At 40.4% G+C, this 24,497-nt stretch overlaps 1 protein-coding gene across 2 annotated transcripts in view; it reads right to left on the bottom strand.

Moving 5' to 3' along the window:
* Positions 1 to 406: 406 nt before the first annotated feature.
* CDC42 (cell division cycle 42) overlaps positions 407 to 24,497 on the bottom strand; it is a 53,620-nt gene continuing 29,529 nt past the window's right edge. Inside the window, exons 2-6 of one of the 2 annotated variants that reach the window (XM_023258279.2) lie at positions 22,002 to 22,156; positions 19,603 to 19,675; positions 7,440 to 7,549; positions 7,118 to 7,315; positions 407 to 1,969 (exon numbers count right to left, since the gene is read on the bottom strand). In XM_023258279.2, the coding sequence (XP_023114047.1) occupies positions 1,880 to 1,969; positions 7,118 to 7,315; positions 7,440 to 7,549; positions 19,603 to 19,675; positions 22,002 to 22,106 (576 nt within the window). In that variant the 5' untranslated portion in view covers positions 22,107 to 22,156 and the 3' untranslated portion in view covers positions 407 to 1,879. Of the gene's footprint in view, positions 1,970 to 2,605; positions 3,466 to 7,117; positions 7,316 to 7,439; positions 7,550 to 19,602; positions 19,676 to 22,001; positions 22,157 to 24,497 lie in introns of those variants that run through there. The other variant, XM_023258280.2, reaches the window with a different exon arrangement.

Raw genomic sequence — 24,497 nt, 5'->3', positions numbered from 1 at the left:
TGCTCAAGGTGCACTCCAGTAAGTTAACAAGGTCTGAAAAGCACTAAAACGGAAAACTTGGGAAGAAAACTGGCTGCTTCCCAATTAACCGATGGATGAGGGACAGGTGTGCTGCCATTCCCTCCCGACAACATGAGCGGTGGGCTTCCTGAGCGTCACCCTCGCTAAGGACCGCTATGCACCCACTTGGTTTTAAAGAGAAGGAGTCTGCAGGGCACCTGCCAAACTCAGGGTAGAAGGCACCGACCTGAAGGCCAGAAAGGAAATTTTAAAAAGTACATAAAAATCAATAAATAAAACTTTAAAATCTCATCCCATAATCTGTTAGAAACTGATGTTACTAAGAGTCCAGTTCCCGCTCCTATGTATCTAAAAAGAGGCGGAGGGAAAAGAACAACCCCCAGGCTGGCTTGTGAAGGGTTTTTTTGTTTGTTTAATACATCTGAAAAGAACGCATGTACAAAGAATTGAGACATGTGAAAGCATTGGTTCGACACTAATGAATCTACAAGAATTAGGATTTGGGGAAGGCGGAGAAGATTACCTAAACATTTTTAAAAATTGGGAACTGCAACCAAAATAAGCAGATAAAATCCCCATTAACACTTATGAAGAGTCTTTATAAGACTCCGTGATTTTTTTTTTTTTTTTTTACTAAACTAGAGAGCCTTAACTAGCTACTCTAGGGTTCCTCGTATGCGAAACAGAAATAAGGGGATTCCCCTGACTGGTCCCCACGTTGTTAAATGTCCTCCCCACCCCCACCCGCACCCCCAGCTTCTTCATGAAGCAGGTCTGTCTCCATCCTCCAACCTGAAAGAGGATGTGCATCATTCCACAGACATCTGTCTTCTAGCACCACCCCTCACACTTCCTCCATCTACCAGGTCTCCGGCTGTGTTCTAGGAACACCGTATCATACGCTATTAAGCTGGACATCTACGCTAAGCATGTAAGACAATGACTGACAGGGAAAAAAACGTTTTTTAATTAGGTACTCAATCCATTTGGTGTATTTCAAAAGGTGCAATACTTTTCTTCATTTATCAGTGAACGAAGTTAGAAATTAACTTCAAAAAAAAAAAAAATCAGCAAATGGCAAACAAATTTCCTTGAAAGTCACAGTCACATATAGAGTGCGTCCTAGAAAAGAGGAGGGGCAAGACAGGTTCCACCCGCTTTCATGAGTTTCATCAAGTACTAGACCTACTCAAGGGTGGAGAGAAAGGCAACTTTCAAAAAGGAGTATGTTATTAAATGAGGCATTTACTATACTCCTTCCTAAGAGCACCAGGTGGGGGACAAGTGTTCTAAACTAGATCTAGGAAGTGGAATGTGGAGTCAATCCATCCTCCTCCCCTTAAGGGCTGTCCAATGGTTACTGAATTTAAAAAACATGACTAAATAAAAACAAACCCCACACACACTCCCCCCCCCCAAAAAAAGAAAAAAACAAAAACAAAAAGAACAAAAACAAAAACAAAACCCCTAAATGTCCCGGATTATTCTCCAGAGTGGATGGAGCCCGGGAGCAGCTTCAACAGCCCAAATTAGTCTGTTACAGAGTCATCACAAGCATGCCTTGCTTTTAAACAAAAACAAAAACAAAAACAAAAAATTTTTTTTTTTTTTGAAACGACAGAACAAAAACTAGTACTAACCGCTTTTCTGACAATACACAATTACTCAAATTAACTAGTACTGAGAGGGGGACGGGGACCATACCTACGGGCCTTGTCTCACACGAGTGCATGTGGGTAGGTGCAGGGCATTTGTCATTATTGCAAAAACGAATTTTAATTTTCAATCTTTAGTTTGATTTAACATTGCTTTTAGTACGACGCTGACACCAGCTGTGCGGAAAGGGCTCTGGAGATGTTCATAGCAGCACACACCTGCGGGTCTTCTTCGGTTCTGGAGGCTCCAGGGCAGCCAATATCGCTTCGTCAAATACATTCTTTAGGCCTTTCTGAAAAGGGGCAGAAAGAAAAAAAAGGGGCAGTCTGATTTTCAGTATACTGAAGCCAAAGATCAAATTACAAACATTCAAAGCCCCGAGAGTCGGCAAAGAACGAAACGTTAAAAACAACCCTGAATCTCCACACAACCCCCCCACTTCACCAAGTTTTGTCCAGGCAGGACACTGGAAGGATCCAGCAATTCAGCAGCAGAGGAGTAGATATTCATGAATGAGACAGTGGTCCTTTGGGAAAGCTTTCTGCAGACCAATGTATGTCACGAGAAGCAAACAAGCCACATGTGTCATTTGCTCATTCAATGTGAGCTGTGTAATGTGCCGCTACAACATTTCACATAAACACGAGTGAAGCAGCTCTGCATCCCAATGAAACAGCGGAGCATGGACCAGGACCGCGAGGGCTGGCAGTGGGCAGTGGGCAGCGGCATCCTTGTTACATGGAGGGCGCAGGCAGGGATGGAGGGAGAGCGGCTACTGCGGCTGCGTCAAAGACATTCACTCTGAACTCCCTGTATCCCACCAATCGGACAGAGCCAGGGGGCTAAGGAAGCAAGACGTGGGCACCTGATACATATGTAAAACTAGAACCAGTCGGTGCAACAGGAATAAAGCTTCATCAGGCATTTATACAAACAATTGTATATTTTTAATTTCAAAATTTGAAGGCAACCACAATTGTATGTTTCCCTCACAACAATAAAATCAGAAGCAGGAAAATATAAAGGTGGCAGCTTTACATCTCAACATTAACAAACCTTAAGTCAACTGTTAAAATGGATGCTATTCTTAAAAGATAGTGTAACAAATGGTTTCATAAAGCAGTAGCAGATACATTAATACCTTTCCCACCCCAGACTGACAAATACTCCACTACAGCACAGACAGCCAAAGCGATAGCAACACAAAGTTTCACTGCACAAAGGAAAACCAGACGAGAATCCTCCCTTCCCCGTTACACTCTACTAGTAGGCCACCCTTTTTCCATAGTTTGTCATGCAAGTACAATTACAATTGATCATAAGAGTAAAATGATGTTTGTGTTATATTCTCCATCTAGAACTAAGAAGTGTTAAAACTCTTCTTATTTTTTCCAAGAGAACATTCTTAATGCCAGACCAAGTTCCCTTTTGCAATAGTATTCCAAACCAAAAAGCTCTAAGCATCAGGCAACTCAAGAAGCAGAAAGTTAAGCAAGTCCAACTTGACTACTAATCACAAAAAATATTCTATAAGATATTGCATTCTTGATCAAAAACTAATACAGAGGTTGCTCTCAGGTGGTGAGTACAAAGACGCAGAGGCTTTCAAACAGGATGGTTTTATTCCTTTGTTTTTAAATGCTCTTTCTACAGTAGTGGGACAGGAAGCAGCAGCAAAGAGGGGAAGGAGAAAACAGTTTAGAATATACAGCACTTCCTTTTGGGTTGAGTTTCCGGAGGCTCGAGGGCAGCTAGGATAGCCTCATCAAACACATTCTTCAGACCTCTCTACAAGACAGAGGGGAGGAGAGAGAATAGCAGCCAGGTTAGAGGATTAGAAAGACTAGCAGATACAACAGCAGTCCGGATTAAATGGGCTGAATTCACAGAAGCAATGCGCCCTGAGAAAAATAACTGCCACGAAGCTAAACCTTAAGCCCATTAATGGGAGAGTCGGTAACTCAATAGGAACTCCTGACATTTTAAAAAAGGTCAACCAAGCAAGAAAGCAATTTTTATGGAGATGTTAGATGTTGACTTCTAAAACAATCACGCTTTGAAATCGAATCTTACAACGTGTTAATGAAAACGCCAGGAGAGAAAAACGCATATGTAAACAAAAGACGAGGCGCACTGGGTAAGTAAGCCTTGCAGAATTCCCCAGTATTTCCAATGAGAAGAAGGACACACACATTCTGGAACCAAATCTAATACGGTTTCAGGCTTCTGTGAATTCAGCCCCTGAATAACTGAAGGACACGAACGGCAGACGCACAGGCATGCTACATGTTTCTAGATTCAGTGACTTATCTGGATGGGATTAATCAGGATTTCAGAGTAAATCGGTTTCCCAGAACAGTAAGGTTCAGGCATTCAGAAAGAGTGTATTTAATTGTTCAACAGGACCAACTGGGAGAAATTTAAAGAACAGACTCTAGAAACAGCATACACCTCAGTTATTCAGTAATGTTATTAGAGCAAGTAACCACCACCCGAGTCATAGGAAAACAAAGAACGGGGTCTAGAATGAGTTTCGGCAAGCAGTCCAATGCTTTAAGATGTCTGCATGGGTATCAGAGCATAACGCATGGAGTGAAAACAAAGAACACTCTCAGATATACAGGGATTAAGACGCAGAAATACACTTACACCTCAGGCAGAACTCCAACGTGACAGTGTGACTCAGCGGCAATGGTTGGTACCTTGGGCCCAGGTCTAGACTCACCTAAACTCACCTAAATCTGAAGCCACAGGTTTACCACCCAAAGAGGTTTCACGTGTTCTTTAAGTCGGTTCGATCCCAAATAAAAATTTCTCCAAACCCCGGAACACAGCTCCAGTAACTAACGAGTGCCAGCCCCGGCCTACCCCAGGTATTTCCACCCCACCCTAGGCATCCCAGAGGACTGGCACCCACACACTCCATGAGGTACAGAAAAAGAATGAGAACATGAAGTACTTAAAAGAAGCAAAGAGGTTTAAAAGTGTTCTTCCAGGTCTTTGACAAAGTAGGCACGGTCAACCAAAGTAAAGTTCCTATGAAATTCTTTCTACATGTCTCAGAGCAAACTCTGACGGTCACATACAAAAGGAAACAGGGAGGGTAGAAAGGGCAATGCATTTTATAAGGGAGAAAAGAGGAGGACATCCATGAGAAACTGGGCACCCCTTCCCAAAAAGCAAATCCTTTCTTGCTTATTGACAACATCAACTAACCCCTACAAAACAAAACTAATTTTTGCTTTACCCACTATCTGATTACATGAAGAGGTCAGTCTTAGAGGAACTAACAAACAGAATCTGGAGTCCTGAGCTCTTATCTCCCAAACACAACCAGACACCCCATTTTCTATCTTCTCTTTTGACTTCTCCAATCTTCAAAATCTGGTAAGAAAAATGGAGTTGCTAAGGCCTTTTCAAATTCCTACTGTCTGCAGACTTATTATATAAACTTGTTCATAGTGTAAAAAATCTTAGATGGAAGCATCCAATTCTTTAAAATAAACTTCACCAGTGACCTAGAGTGGAGTCCACATGGTCTATTTACCTCCATTTCTCCCCAAAAGCAACCCATATTTAGAGAACAGGGGTATGCAAATGATGCATATAGAGTTAGTTATAACCTGACACACATGTTCCACATAGATCCTTGCCCAACACACACACACGCGCGCGCACACACACACACACACACACTTTTCTGATGGTATCAAAACACAGAAGCATCAGGCTTTTTTTGTTTTTTAAATTTCAGTCGGTGCTACATGTGTGAGGGAAGGTAAAATCTTCTGACTTTACAAGAACTGAACCGCCAACGAAAACTGGGTTTGGGAGAATGATTTTTGACCTTGAAACTATCCTGTGGAACATCCAGCTAAGCGTAACAATTTTATCTTTAAATATCCAAACTAGCACTGAATTGGAGATTATTAAATTATGTCCAGGCCATCCATACTAAATGCCTAAGGACATGCATAATAAGCAATTCTACAGGTCATTTGCCTCAGTTACAGAGTGCTTTTTTAAAAACTTGACAGAAAGCGCAATCCTACAAATGTAAGCATGATAAACGTAACTGGACTTAACGTAATTACAATAAACCTCTTCAGCCCTGCCCTATTTTAATGAGACACATCTGCCCCCGTTCCGATGTCAAAGCATCAGCACCACCAGAATTTAAGAGTTCTGTGCTATCTCCGTAACCTCTCCCTCTGCCTCCAGAACAGTACTCAGAAGGGACGGCTGGTCAGGCACACCTCGAAGGTGGAGAAGGCGAAAGCGCACAGGCCAGTCACAACTCTCACTCTAAATATTCTAGCACCGGGGCGCCTGGGTGGCGCAGTCGGTTAAGCGTCCGACTTCAGCCAGGTCACGATCTCGCGGTCCGGGAGTTCGAGCCCCGCCTCAGGCTCTGGGCTGATGGCTCAGAGCCTGGAGCCTGTTTCCGATTCTGTGTCTCCCTCTCTCTCTGCCCCTCCCCCGTTCATGCTCTGTCTTTCTCTGTCCCAAAAATAAATAAACGTTGAAAAAAAAATTAAAAAAAAAAAAATAAATAAATAAATAAATATTCTAGCACCACTCCCCACCCTCAGAATCTGATGCATCCCATCAAACTAGGAGAGTAGCTCCGGTTAAATTATTCAGACAGGGACAGCAGAGGGACCAAGAGGACCACATGAGGAAGGAATGTCTCTAAAAACCTAAGAACAACTAGGGCGCCCGGGTGGCTCAGTTGGTTAAGCGTTTGGCTCTTGGTCTCGACTCAGGTCATGATCTCACGGTTCGCAGGATGGAGCCCCTCATCAGGCTCTGCGCTTGCAGCACAGAGCCTGCTAGGGATTCTCTCTCTCCTTCTCTCTCTCTCTCTCTCTCTCTCTCTCTGCCTCTTCCCCACTTGTTCTTTCTCTCTCAAAATCAATAAATAAACTAAAAAAAGGCACGGACTCTCTACAACACATGCTTGAAAAATAGCCGAGGCAGCTTTCTCTGACATGAAAGTCTCATTATGATTAATTCCCTATGTCAGTTGAATTACCCCAGAAACTGTAGCGTCAATGGTCAGAACTGACGAGAAAAGATCAAATACATTTAGATAAAAATTTAAGTGTCTGGGGGGAAAAATCATTCATATCCTCTCTTGTAAGTCTGTGCTAACCTGGAACTTTCCCATAAAATTGTTTTTTTTTAACACAATCCCTGACCACTACAAATAATTCAGTACAGTATGGAAGCTCACCAACACAAGAGTTTCACTGAGAGATTAACACTTCTCTCCATAAACACAGAACCTCTAGCAATAGAACATGCACTGGGAAGCTGTCCTAATGGGACCTGGGCAGCTTTCGTAAGCACCGCAGACCACTGTTAAAAATAACCCCCAAATCCTAAGGCTCAGAAACGACCCAACTGTACACAAACATGGGGATGGCACAGTCCTCACCTGTGTGAGTGCAGAACACTCCACATACTTGACCGCCTTCAGGTCACGGGCCAGCTTTTCAGCAGTCTCTGGAGTGATAGGCTTCTGTTTGTTCTTGGCAAGTTTCTCAATCGTAGAGGGGTCATCTCGGAGATCAATTTGGGTCCCAACAAGCAAGAAAGGAGTCTTTGGACAGTGGTGAGTTATCTCAGGCACCCACTAGAGGAAAGGTATTTTAAAAAATACACCTGCATTAATCCACAAGCCTGTAAAGCTATTCAGGACAACTCAACAGAAGTTCTGTGACCACCTTTTTCAGGGCAAGGAAATCTGACCAACTCACCTTCTCCTTCACATTTTCAAATGAGGATGGAGAGACCACTGAAAAACAGACTAGAAATACATCTGTTTGTGGATAACTCAGCGGTCGTAATCTGTCATAATCCTCTTGCCCTGGGTGGGGGAAATTGAAGAAGTCAGCAACTGAATCTTGGTGTCCTCATAATTTCAAAATCACAAGTCGGTCAAAAGATTAAGCATGCGGCTAACAGTACACTGACCATTACTGAGAAAGCAACTTACTGATCTAATAAAATGTACGGTTTTTGTAAAATAATATTCGATGAACATTCTTACTCAGCTAATTCTATTTAATATTTCAAGCCCTGAGAACAACAATGAATTCATTATACATTAGGTGTGTTTATTACCAATCTGTAGTTTTCAGTCTATGAGTCCATTAGCAACCCAACAACGAGGTAATAAAAAAAAAAAAAAAAACTGTTGCTACAGAAATGGTTAAAATCAATCCTACTCCAATCTGGTTAAGAAATAATCACATTGAGGGGCGCCTGGGTGGCTCAGTCGATTAAGCGTCCAACTCTTGGTTTCGGCTCTGGGCATGATCTCATGTTTTGTGGGTTCAAGCCCTGTGTCAGGCTCCATGCTGACAGTGCGGAGCCTACTTGGGATTCTCTCTCTCCCTCTCTCTCTCTCTCTCTGCCCATCCCCCACTCACTCGCGCGCTCTCTCTCTCTCAATGAATAAACTTAAAAAAAAAGAAAAAAAGAAAAAGAATCACAGTGAAACCATCTAAGGAAACAAAAATCTCAGTGAAACCCAGAAGACAAAATTCACTGTCCATCATGATTACCAAAGCACGCTCACAGGCTTAGTTAACGTGTAAGACCATCATGTGAAACTGAGAACACCCAGAAAAGATAACTCAGCAAGAATCAGTGAAGGCAAAATCTACATGAGAAAAATCCAGTTGAAAAGAGAACATTTTTATGGTCTTCATCACTGCTGATAAACTGCAAGGGGAAAAAGAGAACTATCTTGTGAAGAAACTGGACATCACCTTGACTGAGTCATTAAAATTACCAACACCAATGAGTAGCACATGAACACTGTGTGCCCCTAGATGTAGATCCTGAGAAAGACACATCACTAATGGACTATTCCAACCAAAACTGCATAATCTGAACCTAATCGTGAGGAAACACAGACCAAACTCAAAAGTGAGGAACATTTTATAAGGGGAGGAGAGAGAGAGATGGGCCTGTATTCTATAAAAATAATGCCATTAAAGACCAAAAAGGCTGAAGAACTGATCCAAATTAAGAAACCAAAAAGACATGACAACTAAATGCAATACATGATCCATTACTGAAAGCAAAAAACACTGGACTCAGCTCAACGAACAAAGTTGGAATATAGATGTTGGATTCAAGTACTGTATCAATGTTAAATTTCCAGGAGCTATTTACTATTATACAAGAACATCTCCGTTCTTAGGAAGTACATACTTATTCAAGACTAAATGGCTATGTGTATGCAACTTACTCTCAAAAAATTCAGGGAAAAACAATTCATGTGCATACTACATTGAAAGAGAATAATAAAGCAAATAGGGCAAAAAGCTAATTGTAAACCTGGTTAAAGGAGGCTCCTGGTACTATTTATACAACTGTTCTGCAGGCTTAAAAATTACTTCTAGATAAAAAGTTTTTAAAAACACCTATACACATTTCCAAAACTGAAGGGAGGGGAGGAGTTGCCAGACTGGGTTTAATATTCCAATTTCTAAAATGAGCTACAGCAGGGGCATCTGGATGGCTCAGTGGGTTAAGCGTCCCACTTCGGCTCAGGTCATGATCTCACAGTTCGTGAGTTTGAGCCCCGCATCAGGCTCTGTACTGACAGCTTGGAGCCTGGAGCCTGCTTCGCATTCTGTGTGTGTGTGTGTGTCTCTCTCTCTCTCTGCTCCTTCCCTGTTCACATGCTGTCTCGCTGTCTCTCTATCTCTCAAAAATAAATAAGTAAATAAATAAATTTTAAAATGAGCTACAGCAATCCTGTGTTGTTGTTGTTTTAATTTTTTTTTAACGTTTATTTATTTTTGAGAGAGAGACAGAGAATAAGTGCATGAGCAGGGGAGGGGCAGAGAGAGAGGGAGACACAGAATCCGAAGCAGGCTCCAGGCTCTGAACTGTCAGCACAGGGGCACACTGTCAGCACAGGGGCACGGGGGGGGGGGGGGGGGGGGGCTCGAACCCTCAAGCCATGAGGTCATGACCTAAGCTGAAATCAAAACACTTAACCGACTGGGCCACCCAGGTGCCCCAGCAATCCTGTGTATTAAAAGAACATTTAAGTACTTAGTGGCCAATGAACTTAAAAATGGTTAAAACAATAAATTCTATATTATGGATATTTTACCACAATAAAAACATTTTTAATGGGAGGGAGGGGGAAGGAAATTAAATATTCTGTATGCCAGTAAAAACTTTTTGTTTGCCAGCATTAAGAGAGAAGACAAGAATTTAGGGTAGCTAAAACACAATAATTAAAGATATTACTGCTATTGCCACTTGAGAAAGCAATACACTGTGAGTAGACAATAAAGGTATCGTCAGGACAATACAGAGATTAAATGAAGCTTAAGCAAAAAGGGAAACGGGAGGAGGTTACAACTAAATAAAATCACCATTAGCATGTCTAATATTTACTGAATACTGACAAACAATTTGCTAGGGTCAGAAGCAAAGGCTTTAAAGGTATGCACTTAGAAGTGTAATTTTCACTTCTTAAATTACAATGTATAATATAAAATGACAGACATGGAAACGCTTTAAAAAGAAAAGAATGGGCTGAAAACAAAATCAGCAAACTCCTTAATTCTATCTAAACTGCCTGAGCTTTAACACAGGCTGGAGCTTTGACACATCGCATATCAAAGCTCCAATAAAACAACAAAACAAAAAATACATTTAAAAAATAAGACAAAACAATTAGCCAAGTCTTGTTTAAAAAAAAAAAAAAAAAAAGTACAGGGGCCCCTGGGTGGCTCAGTCGGTTAAGCGTCCAACTTCAGCTCAGGTCATGATCTCATGGTTTGTGAGTTCGGATCCCGCGTCAGGCTCTGTGCTGACAGCTCAGAGCCTGGAGCCTGTTTCAGATTCTGTGTCTCCCTCGCTCTCTGCCCCTCCCCCGCTCGTGCTCTGTCTCTCTCTGTGTCAAAAATAAACATTAAAAAATAAACAAAAAAGTACAGCTATTCATACACCTTTCCTTAGCTCTATTCCCTATTCAAATGGAATGAATATATTTCAAAAAAATTAAGTCTAGCAAAGACTAAAAACGGCTTCATTTTTAGTCATGCAGCCACTGCAATCAATCCGTGTAAGTTCAGATTGAAAAAAAAAAAAAAAAAAAAAGGTGCGCCTGGGTGGCTCAGTTAAGCATCTGACTCTTGATTTCACCTCAGGTCATGATCTCAGTTTGTGACATCAAGCCCCACATGCGGCTCTGCGCCGACAGTGGGGAGCCCATTTGGAATTCTCTCTCTCCCTCTCTCTCCGCCCCTCCCCTGCTCATGGACACTCTCTCACTCTCCCTCTCTCTCAAAATAAATAAACATTAAAAAATATATAGATCCAACTCTATATTCCTGAGCACCAATAAGAGCATCTACACGAATGTCCAATGTGCTACACTACATGTGTTATGTGTAACCAACCTTCTGCTCAAATGGATTGTAACAAATATACCCATTCTTTTTGAATACTGGGTCCAAAGCAGTGTTGGTCAGTCCGTTTATTTGTGGTATGCCTTCAAAGCTACATATCTTTCTTTTCCCTTCCCCAAGAGCAAAAAAAAAAAAAAAAAAAAAAATCAGAAATGAAACTGTCCAATAAACAAAAAGTAGGCTACCTTACCTCTACTTCTCCCACAAGTGCTACAATTAAGGAAACAATGAATAGGATCCCTTACGATGAGCAAGATCTTTCACTATCCAAGCATCATTTATCCAGCTAAAATGTATCCTGTATCCTCTCAGTATGTCACAAATAACTATAATGCACTCCACAGAGACAAAGTTATCATTCAGCATCCTTTAAGATACACAACATGATCAAGAAAATTTCACTCTTGGGGTGCACCTGGGGTGGCTCAGTCAATTGAGCATCCAACTCTGGCTCAGGTCACGAACTTGCAGTTTGTGAGTTCAAGCCCTGCATCGGACTCTGTGCTGACAGCTCAGAGCCTGGAGCCTACTTCGGATTCTGTGTCTCTCTCTCCCTCTGTTCCCCTCTCTCTCCCTCTCTCTCTCTCTCTCTCGCTCTCGCTCTCAAAAATAAAGATCAAAAAAAATTTTTTTAAAGAAAATTTCACTCTATGTGTAAGTCAGGTTCTGACTACAAGTCTTAAAGTATACCTACTCTAACACCACACCAGCTCACTGCTTAATTTCCAACACTTGCCAAAAAGCAGGGATACATCTCACATGGATTGCTGATCTTTCTCTTGCTTAGAATCTCCTATTAAAATTTTAAATTCAAGAGAAATTAACTCGGTTTGCACTGAAGATTCTGACCTATATGAAAGTCTGAAAGAATCTCATGGTATGAAAAATAAGAATTTACTGCCAAAAGCAACATTTTTAGAGAGCTCCAGCAGGACACTATAAACACAAGAAAGCAAATTAAACATTTCACAGTATTCACCACTACAGATTCAAACCTCAACATTTTTTTCTCCAACTGATTATTCAAAATTTAATGACATTTAATGATCCTGCCTCATCTGTGACATGGGGCCCATTCCTAAATAATTTTAGAACATCTGCTGGAAAACAAAAAAAAAATCTGAAAATAAATGGGGACACCCTGGAACCTGAGATTCCTACCATTTTATGTATATCATCTGCAAAAATCTAGACTATTGCATGTTAATGCAAAATTTACTAAAAACTCAAATTTTAGTCAAAACGGCCCTCCGAAGATTCTGTAATGGCACTAAACTAGAGACCGAGAAGTCTATACAAATCTCTGTGGAGAGCACAGTCTTCCTGCTGATGTAATTAATCAGTAAGTGCAGAAAGCTTTCAGATACTAGAAAATGCCTCAATGAAAGAAAGGAGTTTGTTTATATATTTTTTTAAGTTTATTTATTTATTTTGAGAGAGAACGCATGCACACAGGAGAGAGGCAGAGAGAGAGGGAGACAGAATCCCAAGCAGGCTCCACCTCTGTGAGCGCAGAGCCTGATTCAAGGCTCAAACTCATGAACTGTGAGATCATGACCTGAGCCGAAATCAAAAGTCAGACACTTAACCGACTGAGCCACCCAGGCGCCCTAGAAAGGAGTTTATTTAAAAACAAAATAAAACAAAACAAAACAAAAACACAGAATCAGCTAAACCAGATCAAACTACTCTGACTTGTTCTGAGTAGTATTCATCTGCTAAACAAAGAGAAAAATATTAGCTCTGCGCCAAAAGCGTCCAAGTCACTATTCTGATTTTTTTAATATACAAAGTGTATGAACCATAAATATACAGCTCCCGAGTTTACATGTATATGTATACACTTTTTAAGTATTTTTTTAATGTTCATTTATTGAGAGGGGGAGAGAGAGAGAGAGAGAGAGAGAGAGAGAGAGAGCGCGCACGCATGAGCAGGGGAGGGGCAGAGAGAGAGAAAGAGACACAGCATCCAAAGCAGGCTCCAGGCTCTGGGCTGTCAGCACAGAACCCAACGCGGGGCTCGAACTCACGAACCGTGAGATCACGGCCTGAGCTGAAGTCGGACGCTTAACCACCGGAGCCACCCAGGTGCCCCTACACTTTTTAAAATTGATTATTTATCATTCAGTCTCACAGAACCTCTAAGAGGAAACTAACTTAAACATTTTACATTTCAAGGTAATTAAGATCCAGTCAAGAAACTTGCCAGCGGTCTAGCTAACTGCTCTATCTAGCATCAAAGCCCAAGCTTTCTCTTTTTCATGGTAATGCCTGAAATGACTAATAGAATTACAATGATTAACGTTCAAAAGCGAAGGGATCTTCCCTGAAAACTGAACCTAAGAAAACAATTATAAACGTTGTATATAAAAATAAAATAAATGGGGATGTGGAAAAACAATGTAAAATTTAATGTAAAGATAAACAAATCAAACTGACAAAGGAATTCCAGATAACATAAGCACACTAAAGAGGGGCAGGGTACAAATCCAAGTAGCTTCTGAACAGAAAACTTTGTCTGCTGTCAGAATAAGAAAAGAACTGCAAGCAAATCCTGAACACTTGTTTTCCACAGTGGTGTGGTATATAGCAAGTCTGAAACTATTTTATGTGTAGTTTAGGACTGAAGATGACAAAACACTGAAACCCTTTCTAGGGACCAAGCTTCGGGCTACAGAAGGAAAGGAGAGGAAAACAGGGAACTGGTGAAGGCCAAGAGGACTCCTAGAGTCGGTGTGAACTGAGGGTGTCACCAAAAGCTCCTCATCCAGATGCCGTACGCTGCTGTTTTCCCCCAGCGGACGACCGATTCTCAGGACCAGATTCTGCACCGCGTCACATCTGCGTGCGCCGTCTCCTCTCTGGCCAGACCTCCACAGCAAGGAACACACTTACGCTCCCACTTTGCAACCACCGTGGGAAAAACTGGTTCTGGCAAGAACTGTCAATGATTATTAAATCTAGAGAGAGGCTCTTTAATAAGACCAGAATATTCACGTGGTTTTCAAGTGTCTTCTCACCAATTACCGACTACAAAAAGGAAAATTCTAAACATATGGTAGAAAAACTGGACACCTTGACCAAATGACCAAAATTACTTTTAACAAAAAAGTAATACTTTAGGACAGACACAACATTACTCATTTGGTATTCCAACCAAAAATGCATATTCTGAATCCACTCGTAAGGAAATGGGCAAACTCAAACTGAGAAACATTATATAAAAGAACCGGCCTGTTTCCTTAAAAAATGCCGATGGCGTGAAGGGCTGAAGTTCCATACTAAAGGGTACTGAAGAAAGTAACCACTACATGCAATATATGATGCTAGATCAGAACGTGCTATAAGGCCATTATTAGGCATTGACTGTTTAGTAAAATTTTAAATGTTATATAGAATGTTACATTTCCTGAATTTGGTAAGTATACCATAAGAGAATATCCTTGCTCTTAAGAAATACGTACACTGAAGCACTGAAAAGCAAAAGGGCATGATGTATGTATGCCACCTACTCTCAAATGGCTTAGAAATAAAAACAAGGGGCGCCTGGGTGGCTCAGCCGGTTAAACATCCGACTTCACTCGGTCATGATCTCATGGTTCATGAGTTTGAGTCCCATGTCAGGTTCTGTGCTGAAAGCTCAGAACCCGGAGCCTGCTTCAGATTCTGTGTATCTCTTTCTCTCCGCTCCTCTCCCGCTCATGCTCTATCTCTCTCAAAAATAAATAAACATAAAAAAAAAAAAAAGAAAGAAAAACATTATTCATAGAGGGAGAGAAAGTCACAAATCATTAAGAACTGCTGAACCTGGTAAAGGTGTTTTGCTACTAGCAACTTTTCTGTAAGTCCAAAATTGAATTAGGAAAAAAGTGACAAAGAATGGGTGTCAAAATACAAAAATGTTTGACCAGGAAAAGGCCTGAATATAAAATACTGCAAATGGATCGCAAACATAACAGAGAAACTAAACTGTGCTGTGATCTGCCACACAACAGACTACTGTGTCACCGTGAGGACTATGACATACAAGTACAACATTGAGAGATGTCACCATATTGTTGTAAGAGAAAAAGGAAGAAGAAAAGGTACAGAGAGGGAGAAAAAAATAATAGTATCCCTTTTCCTTATGTATAAATACAATGACTATGTAGGAAGAGCTCTGCTTAGGACATACACTAAGACGTGACTGTCTCTGAATACAGATGCTTTTTCATTTTCTCCTTTTGTTTGTCTATATTTTTATTATTTTTTCCTATAATAAGTAAAGCCTGCATCTTTGTAATAAAGAGTAAAATGTTAAATGCTGACACAGAAAGGAAATGACAGTGGGGTGAGGATTATTCAACATGGGAAGGAGCATATGATATAAACACGTTAAGTAAAAAAAAGCTAAATATAGAAAAAAATACACAGCAGTACAACATGTGAAGAAAAAACAGGAGAAAACAACTGTGAGGGGAACTCATAAACAAGAATTTAGTGTTGTAACCACAGAGACAGAAATAAAAGCTGTGAGACAGAGAGAGAGAGAGAGAGCTCTGTCTCTTATCTTTTTTTTTTTTTAAAGTAAGGCTCTACCCCAACCTGAGGCTTGAACTCACGACCCCGAGATCAAGAGTCACGTGCTCCACCAACTAAGCTAGCCAGGCGTCCCCCTATCTCTAACCTCAGATGGTATTAAATATATCTGTAAGAGGTGCACCCCAGTACCTCCCAAGCCCCTTATACATCACCCATTAGCTCTGTTTACAGACTCTGTATGAGAACTACAGTTCTCCTTTGTCACTTTTTGTTTCACACTTAGAGAATTGTAGCCAGAGGTGAGATAGGAATGCTATTAAAAAAACTGAGAACAGGGGCGCCTGGGTGGCGCAGTCAGTTAAGCGTCCGACTTCAGCCAGGTCACGATCTCGCCCTCTGTGAGTTCGAGCCCCGCGTCGGGCTCTGGGCTGATGGCTCAGAGCCTGGAGCCTGTTTCCGATTCTGTGTCTCCCTCTCTCTCTGCCCCTCCCCTGTTCACGCTCTGTCTCTCTCTGTCCCAAAAATAAATAAATATTGAAAAAAAAAAATTTAAAAAAAAAACTGAGAACAGGGGCGCCTGGGTGGCTCAGTCGGTTAAGCGGCCGACTTCGGCTCAGGTCATGATCTCGCGGTCCGTGAGTTTGAGCCCCGCGTCGGGCTCTGTGCTGACAGCTCAGAGCCTGGAGCCTGTTTCATATTCTGTGTCTCCCTCTCTCTGACCCTCCCCTGTTCATGCTCTGTCTCTCTCTGTCTCAAAAAAATAAATAAACATTAAAAAAAAATTTTTTTTAATAAAAAAAATTTTTTTTAATTGAGAACAAAATGACCAAAAGTCAGCAGATTAAATGTAATCGAACAGTTAAAGGAAGTCAAAGGGCATCTCATGGTGATCAAAACTTTAGAAGAAAGAAAACTAAGCTAATGGCATGACTAGAATCAGGAACAGGGACTCTAAGATTAAGGCCTCTGCAGAAGAATAGCAAGTCTCCTCTTAAGTGTGTCAAAGACAGAGACTCATTGTGGATGCCTACAACCCCAGGTCTCCAATGTCTGTCCAAACACACACACACACACACACACACACACACACACACACACACACACACTCTCTCTCTCTCTCTCTCTCTCTCTCTCTCTCTCTCTCTCTCTCTCTCTCTCTCTCTCTCCAGCTTAAAGTGACCTTAACAGTGAAGTTGGAAACCCACAACTTGCCTGGGATGGTAAAAATCATTTCCTTAGTGAATTTTTTTTAACCCCCAGAAAGACTCAGAATCTAATATAAAGATGAAATAAGTCAAATACTATTATTGTTAATTTTCAGTTACATTTAGGAATAATCTATATTTAACACCCAGTGCCTACAGTACGTAAAATAATCTGCCATATTAAAGGACATGATAGGACACCTGGGTGGCTCACTCGGTTAAGTGTCCGACTCTGGATCTCAACTCAGGTCTTGATCTCAGGGTTGTGAGTTCAAGCCCCGTGCCGGGTTCCATGCTGGACATGCAGCCTAATTAAAAATAAAGAAAGAACATGATAGATTTGTTCTCTGATTCCTGTTTAAAGTGTATAATTGGTCTATAACTGGTCCTAACCTTGGGATTTTTTGGTTGAAAAATGTTGTTTATAAGGTTATAAATAATGCTGTTTATGGGATGCCTGAGTGGCTCAGTCTGTTAAGCGTCTGACTCTTGATTTCAGCTCAGGTCATGATCTCACAATCATGAGATCAAGCCTCACATGGCTTAAAGAGTCTCTTTCCCTCTCCCCCTGTGCCTCCCCCACAGGCATGTGCATGCTCCCTGAGAGAAAGAGAGAGAGAGAGAAAGAGGAAGGAAGGGAGGGAGGGAGGGAGGGAGGGAGGGAGGGAGGGAGGGAGGGAGGGAGGGAGAGAGGGAGAGAGGAAGGGCAAGTGAGCTGTGATAAGCTAAAACATAAATACAGGAAATCACAAGTTATCAGGTTTATTGAAGTTATGTATGTAAAAACTTGGGAATGTTTCACTTGTCAGGTCAGGCAAATTAAACTGATTAAAAGACAGCTTAAAACTGGAACCCAAACATCCATCAACTTGTAAATTCATAACCAAATTGTGCTATATTCACAATATGGATACTACTCAGCCAATTAAAAAAAAATTGATACAGATAGATGAACCTCAAAAACATTATGCTAAGCAAAAGAAGTCAAACACAAAAGACTACATATTACCCGAGTGACAGAAAGCAGATCTGTGGCTGCCTGGGGCCAGATCAAGAGGGGACTGACTGTTACAGAGCATAAGGAAATTTTGTAGGTGATGGACCTTGATTATGGTGGAGGTTACATAACTATACAGTCAGCAAAATTAATCACTTAAAGTGACTGAATTCTATTGTATTATACTTCACTAAAGGTAAAAACAAAAAAAACACTGATCTGAAATTTGAAAATAAAATTTTAAACTAATTTTCAACCCCAAGGAGCCAAAAATTATCTTTTTTCTGCATGCATATTGCCACCAACGGCAATATAAACAGAAAATTTCCTCACCTATCATGAGATATGGGTCATTATTTTATTTTTTCTATTATTTCCAAGTTTCCTCCAGTATACCATTACTCATACAATTTTTAATTTGTAAACATTTTAAAGGTCTAAAACACCACAAAAAGCCACTGATCTCGAAACTGAACTGCTTACTATGGTGTCTCCATTTCACCCTCCCAACTAAATCTAGACAGTCCCTCAAAGTGAGCAGTACAAGATACTCCTTAAGAGCAGTAGGTCAGCGGGCAGGCAGGGAGAGCGTAACTCAAAAAGCGAAGCACCGAGGGGCGCCTGGGTGGCTCAGTCTGTTAAGTGTCTGCCTTAGGCTCAGGATATGATCTCACAGTTCCTGGGTTCGAGCCCTACATCGGGCTCTCTGCTGCCCGCACAGAGCCCGCTTCGGATCCTCTGTCCCCTTCCCTGTCTGCCCCTCCCCCACTTGCGCACATGCTCTTTCTCTCAAAAATAAATAATTAAAACCTAAAAAAAAAAAAAAAAAGCAAAGCACTCAAAATTCCTAAATATAAGAAGGTTACCTTTCTGAAATTTCTCTTTGGCTAACTAAGCTGATAACAACAGAGACTACAGAGACAGAAGTCAGAAATTAAGATGTACAGCTACTGTTGAAACAAAGAGGAAACAGGAGCTCCTGTGTGGCTCAGTTGGTTAAGCATCTGATTCTTGATTTGGCTCAGGTCATGATCTCACAGTTTGTGAGATCGAGCCCTACATGAGGCTCCAAGCTGAGCGTGGAGCCTGCTTGGGATTCTTTCTCTCTCCCTCTCTCTCTGCCCCTGGCCTGCTTGTGTTCTCTCAAAATAAACACATAAACGTAAAAAAAAAAAAAAAAAAAAAAAAAAAAAAAAAAAATAACATTAAAAAACATATGCAAAACATTTTAAAAATAAAATTAAAATAATAATTTAAAAACAGAATAACACTGAGGAATTGGGTATACTAAAGAAAGAAAGCAATTTATTCCTTTAATTTAAAAAGCTAACCACGTCAATATCGTGAGCTACATATCGGCTCAACTTCAAAGTATTTTCAGATACAGTAAACAATAACAAGCTATCTCTATAAGAAGCTATCTTATCTGCATATTATACAGACAAAAATCCTAAATATGCCTTCAAATTTCAGAGGTTGATAATACAGCTTGCCTAATGTACCCTGCTCTTGCCCTACTCTCTCTCTCCACACCATCCACCCAGGGAACTCCAAACTCCTATTTGCCATTCCAGGCCTGGGACTGTCCCTTGAATCAAGCATCAACCATCACAATATTCAATCCTGCTAACTATTAACAAAAGGCAAGTGGTTTGCTAATAAGCTGGTTTCCAAAAATGTCCACCAAAAAAGATAGACAACCAGCAACCGTGAATAGTTACAGACCAAAACATAAAAGACATCAAGTTTTCACCTGCAGTATCAAAAAGTCCAAGAGTATATGGCTCTCCACCAATCATAACTGTGACTGCATAGTTGTCAAAAACCTAAAAACACAAAAATACAACATTGTTAGTATGCAAGAGGATGGTCAAAATGGGACAGGACAACTCCTAAGTAAAGGCAGTATTTCCTTCCTGAGACTTCCCCTTCTCTTAGTCTATATGATTCTTAGGTAACCAATCTTGCCAACCAAACCCTTGCAGGAACTAAACGGTTCTTGGAAAAAGTGACGGGATGTACTCTGGGATGTCTACTCTACCCCAGTAGCCGATTAAAAGTCACAGGAAGGCTAGAGTGTCATAAAAACAGAGTCCTCTAGCTATACAAAACGATCCTGTTCAATTTGCAATGTTTGAGACAGTAAGTTTATAGTTTACCTTAATGTTTACTCTGATTTCTAAGAAATTAATTCTTATAGACTATTTCATTTTGATCTAGAATTTAAATATTCTAGATCCATGATAATCTTTTTTCCTCTCAGGGTTTAAGACAAGAAGCACGTTGTTGTAAATAAGCCCATTAGAGAGAAATAAAGGTTCCCTCAAGGTCAAGGAAAATGTCCAAGAAAGGGCTAGCAGATTATTTGTTGAGACTTCATGAATAAAACTTATGTTACTGGGTACAAACCACATGACCTAAGAGATCTTCTGTGACTAGATGTTTTTATTTGCAAACAGACTGTACAACCCATGACAAACTCCGTATATACTAATATTGGTTGTACTAAATTATCTGTGAAAATGAGAGGTAATAGTGATAAATGGGAAAAGACCCAACACTAATTCATGGATTCCTCTGAATTGACAAATAAAAATCAATCTTTCCAACTAGAAGGATGTTACATTTTCAGATCACCCCTTCTTTTCTAACTCTTAACTTTCCAGTTGATGTTTTAATGGATTGTTGAAATGTAAAAAGGAGTGGAAGCAAGGGCATAGGGGAGGTGGTAGTTAAAGGAAAGTTGGTTCTTGATAACAAGAACCAGGAAATATAATGAATGTGGTTAAGCTCTCCAACAACACAGGTTATTTTTCTTAAGTCATACCTAACTCTCTTCCAGAGATCCAGAAACACATATATATGAAAGCCCCTCTTAAATAGAACACTTCATGACCAAAGTCATAACAGACTCAGAAACTGTGTTTACAAGAAAATAACTTTAATGGACACTGAAACACCAAAATTCTGATAGCTGCCCTCATTCTGAAACAAGAGGTATGTATCTCTGAAAGTCCCCTAAAAGTCTCCCTCAATCTCAGAATTTCTTTTACTTACCATGTCCCCAAATGGGCCAACCCCAAAGTATGATTTTTGTATTTAATTAGACCTTCAAATTCTCCCATTCCAAGAAACCTAACATTTCTTCCTACAGCCTTGACCTACCTCAATCATTGTGTCTACCTCGGGACATTACAGATTGTCAATTCTATTAAACATAATTACCAAAACTTTAACCTGTATTCATTCACCCTCTTAACAATGCTCATGTCTCTCAAGATTAACCTGAAGTATTCAGACATTTTCTTCCCTTTTACTTCCAAACAAATCCCGTATTAATCGTGCATAGGTTCTTTATAACCCCTAAAATAGCTCACTTAACAGAGGTGGTCACTGCCAAGCCAGGCCAACCCTCGCTCACCCCCACCACTGAAGGAAAATCTGTGTTTAACATAATTATACCACTGGGTTGGGTCACCCAACCTGGGACAAACACTGGATCCCCAAACACATTCTTTCTCAAGTATTACTCTAACTCTTCTCTCTCACGTCATGATCTTTATTATTCCCATTTTCCCTCTACTCTTCTAAGGAGCTGATAAAAAACATTTGTGGGAGAGGACCCCAAAGGCTTCTGTTAATGTCCTCATAACCAAAACAGTTCTCTGCCCTTAAATACCAGTTTGCAGCTCCATTATTGCTAAGCCAACAGCTCCGTGAGATTCTCTTCTGTCCTCTAAGGAGAGTAAGTGGAGACACATACTACTTTCTCTGAAGTTACAAGACCCCAAAAAGCATCCCAGAAGACCTCCAAGCACTGACTACTCATTGGCCAAGTTATCAAAAAGAAAGTCACTTCATTCCAAGATACAGAGCATACTTCCCCAAACTGAGACCACCGCTCTTTAGAATCTTGTCTATTGGAGTTTTGCCTCCCAGAACTTCTTGCACACCCCTGTGTCACCTTTTCAGCATTTTCACTGATTTTTTCAGCTATTAATTTTAAAGTGTATATAACATACCCATCAGAAGATCTTTAAAAACAGGACACAAAGGCAGACAACAGAGAAATCTTGAGTACACACACAGTTTTCAAAAGATATCAAAAGAGAACGGATTTCACCAACAGATGATGGAAGCCTTTATACTTACAGTCGGTACATACTCCGATGGAAATTTATTTGTTGTGTAGGATATCAGGAGACAGGTTTTACCAACGGCACCATCGCCCACAACAACACACTTAATTGTCTGCATTGCTGAAACAGTTTCGTATCCACTTTAAATATTTCAAATTCAATGATGACCTACAAAAAAGAAGAAAAATATTTGTTTCATTTGTAGTTGTGTATTTTTTTTCTTCAACTAGCAACAGGTTTGCTCATTCGGAGCAAGAACAGAACCAGCACCCAACTGCTGTGGCCGAAAGAGCCTAAAAAGAGAAACAGTGACTAGCTCAAAATCACAGTAATAAGAGTCAAATTTCTAAGTCTCTGATCCCTTTGTTTTCCATATAAGTGGGTTTTTTTTTTTAATCCAAAGTAGTGTAAAGAGTAGCATATTTATTTCTATAATGAAAGAGAAGAGGCTATTTCAGAATGAGTCCCACGTAGAGTGTGCCAACAAGTGTGATTGTGTGAAATTTTTCCTTCAGTTGTATGTGCACACAAATGCACGTACATGTGTGTGCATAAACATGATATGTGCCAGACTGCAATAGGAAATCACCGCTTTAAAGAATGGTCCGTTTATCCACCCTCAGAGCTGTAACCAACAAGCTACAGAGTATCACCACCAACCCCTTGTAAAAGAAGAGCAGAACGAGGAACTGAACAAAGATCAGGATGATCCCCGGTCTCAGCACGTATTTTAACACCAGGTGGCCTAGTTACTAATTCAATATTCATGGCATGAAGAGGCCAAAACCTACACTTTTACAATGAAGAGTCGGATCACTCTACAGAATACTGACTTATAAACAGATATAATTACTTTAGCTTCTCTTACTGTAGTCCTTTCTAAGAAGCTATCGATTACAAAAGTACCAAAGATTTATATTTCATCAATTCCAAGATGCTTGTTTTCACATTTAAACATCTCTAAAATCAGAACATGTCTTTACTGAAAGTTTCTTAAAATCACTGCCATTTTTTTCCCCACATTTTGACATCTAAGAAATTAGGATAAATGACATCTTAGAGTCAATGAAAACTTCTAAGTCTTTCTGGGAGAATAAAAAAGAAACTTCATGCCCTGTATACCTACATTTTAAGACAAAGTCCTATTTCAATTATAATCCTGAAGGGGATGCAATTTCTTGTTGGCTAGAGGTGCCACCTTACTAAACACAAAAACGTCAGAACCATCTAACTCTGGGTTGGATGCCATGCCTATGCAGTAAGCATCACAACTCTTGATCATGAGTTACAAATGCCTGTTAACATCTCTGTATACAAGGAGTAACTTACAGGAAATATACACTCTCCCATTCCTCATCAAAATCTTCCTGATTATATTTATCTTTATTTAACCTCCTTTTATCTTGTTCCTTCTCTTTTCCCTATAATGCACTAAAGCGGTCATACTAGTACAGCATTACTAGTTAAAGATCTTAATCCCTAAACTAAATCAAGATTTATCAAAATAATCAAGCACATGGGAGTACTAATTACAGAGAATTACTCCTAAAGAATGTCTTTTACATAAAGCAGAGGAAATAGAAACAGCTATCATCTTATGGTTCCTGAATCCACCTCTGAAAAAAAGAATAATGTTCTGCTAAAAAAATAAGGTCTTCTGTAGAATTTCTTTTCAACTGACAGTGAAGGAAAGGTAAGCAGAGAGTTCTGTTCACTCTACAGACTATTTTCCAGGTGCCTACAAATATATTTCAAGTTCAGTTCTCAAATACCTTCTATTTCTCTTGACCATTATTACTGGGTGATCTTTTTTTTTTTTTTTGAGAGAGAGAGAGAGAGAGAGAGAGAGAGAGAGTGAGTATTTGCATGCATGCACAAGCAGGGGGAAGGACAGAAAAGACAGGGAGAGAGACTCCCAAGCAGGCTCCATGCTCAACGTGGGGCTGGATCCCAAGACCTGAGCAGAAATCAGATGCTCAACCACTAGGCCACCCAGGTGCCCTCAGGAGATTTTTTTTTTTTTAATGTAGAGTTTAATCATAAACACTGGCAGAAAGTAATATTTGACCACTGTGGCAGAGACTTCTAGTGGTCTGCCAATTCTTCCTTTCTTCTTTAGTAATAGAATTTTTAATTAAGCACATGGTCTCCAGTAAAAAGACTACACTTCCTCAATTCCTCTGCAGCTCGAAGTGACCACTGTGATTAACAGGAGTGGAAATGATTGATGGATGCAACTTTCGAGACTAGCCCTAATACCAAGGGGCACAGTCTCCCTGTTGCAGCCTGCAGGCTAGAATGCAGACATGATAATAATGAGGGCTGAAGCAGCCACGATGAACCACAAGACACAACTGAGATGTTAAGGATGAGTAACAAAATAGGAAGGGTCAGCCCTGGATTGCCTCCAGGACTTTTACACAAGAAAGGAAGAAACTTCTCTTTCATTAAGTCCCTAGTATTTTGAATTTCTCTGTGACAGCAGCAGAACCGATATCCTAATTACTGT

Source organism: Felis catus, chromosome C1 (genome assembly GCF_018350175.1).
Source record: "Felis catus isolate Fca126 chromosome C1, F.catus_Fca126_mat1.0, whole genome shotgun sequence".
NCBI classification, from domain to species: Eukaryota; Metazoa; Chordata; class Mammalia; order Carnivora; family Felidae; genus Felis; species Felis catus.
This window is presented reverse-complemented; position numbering and strand designations above follow the sequence as displayed.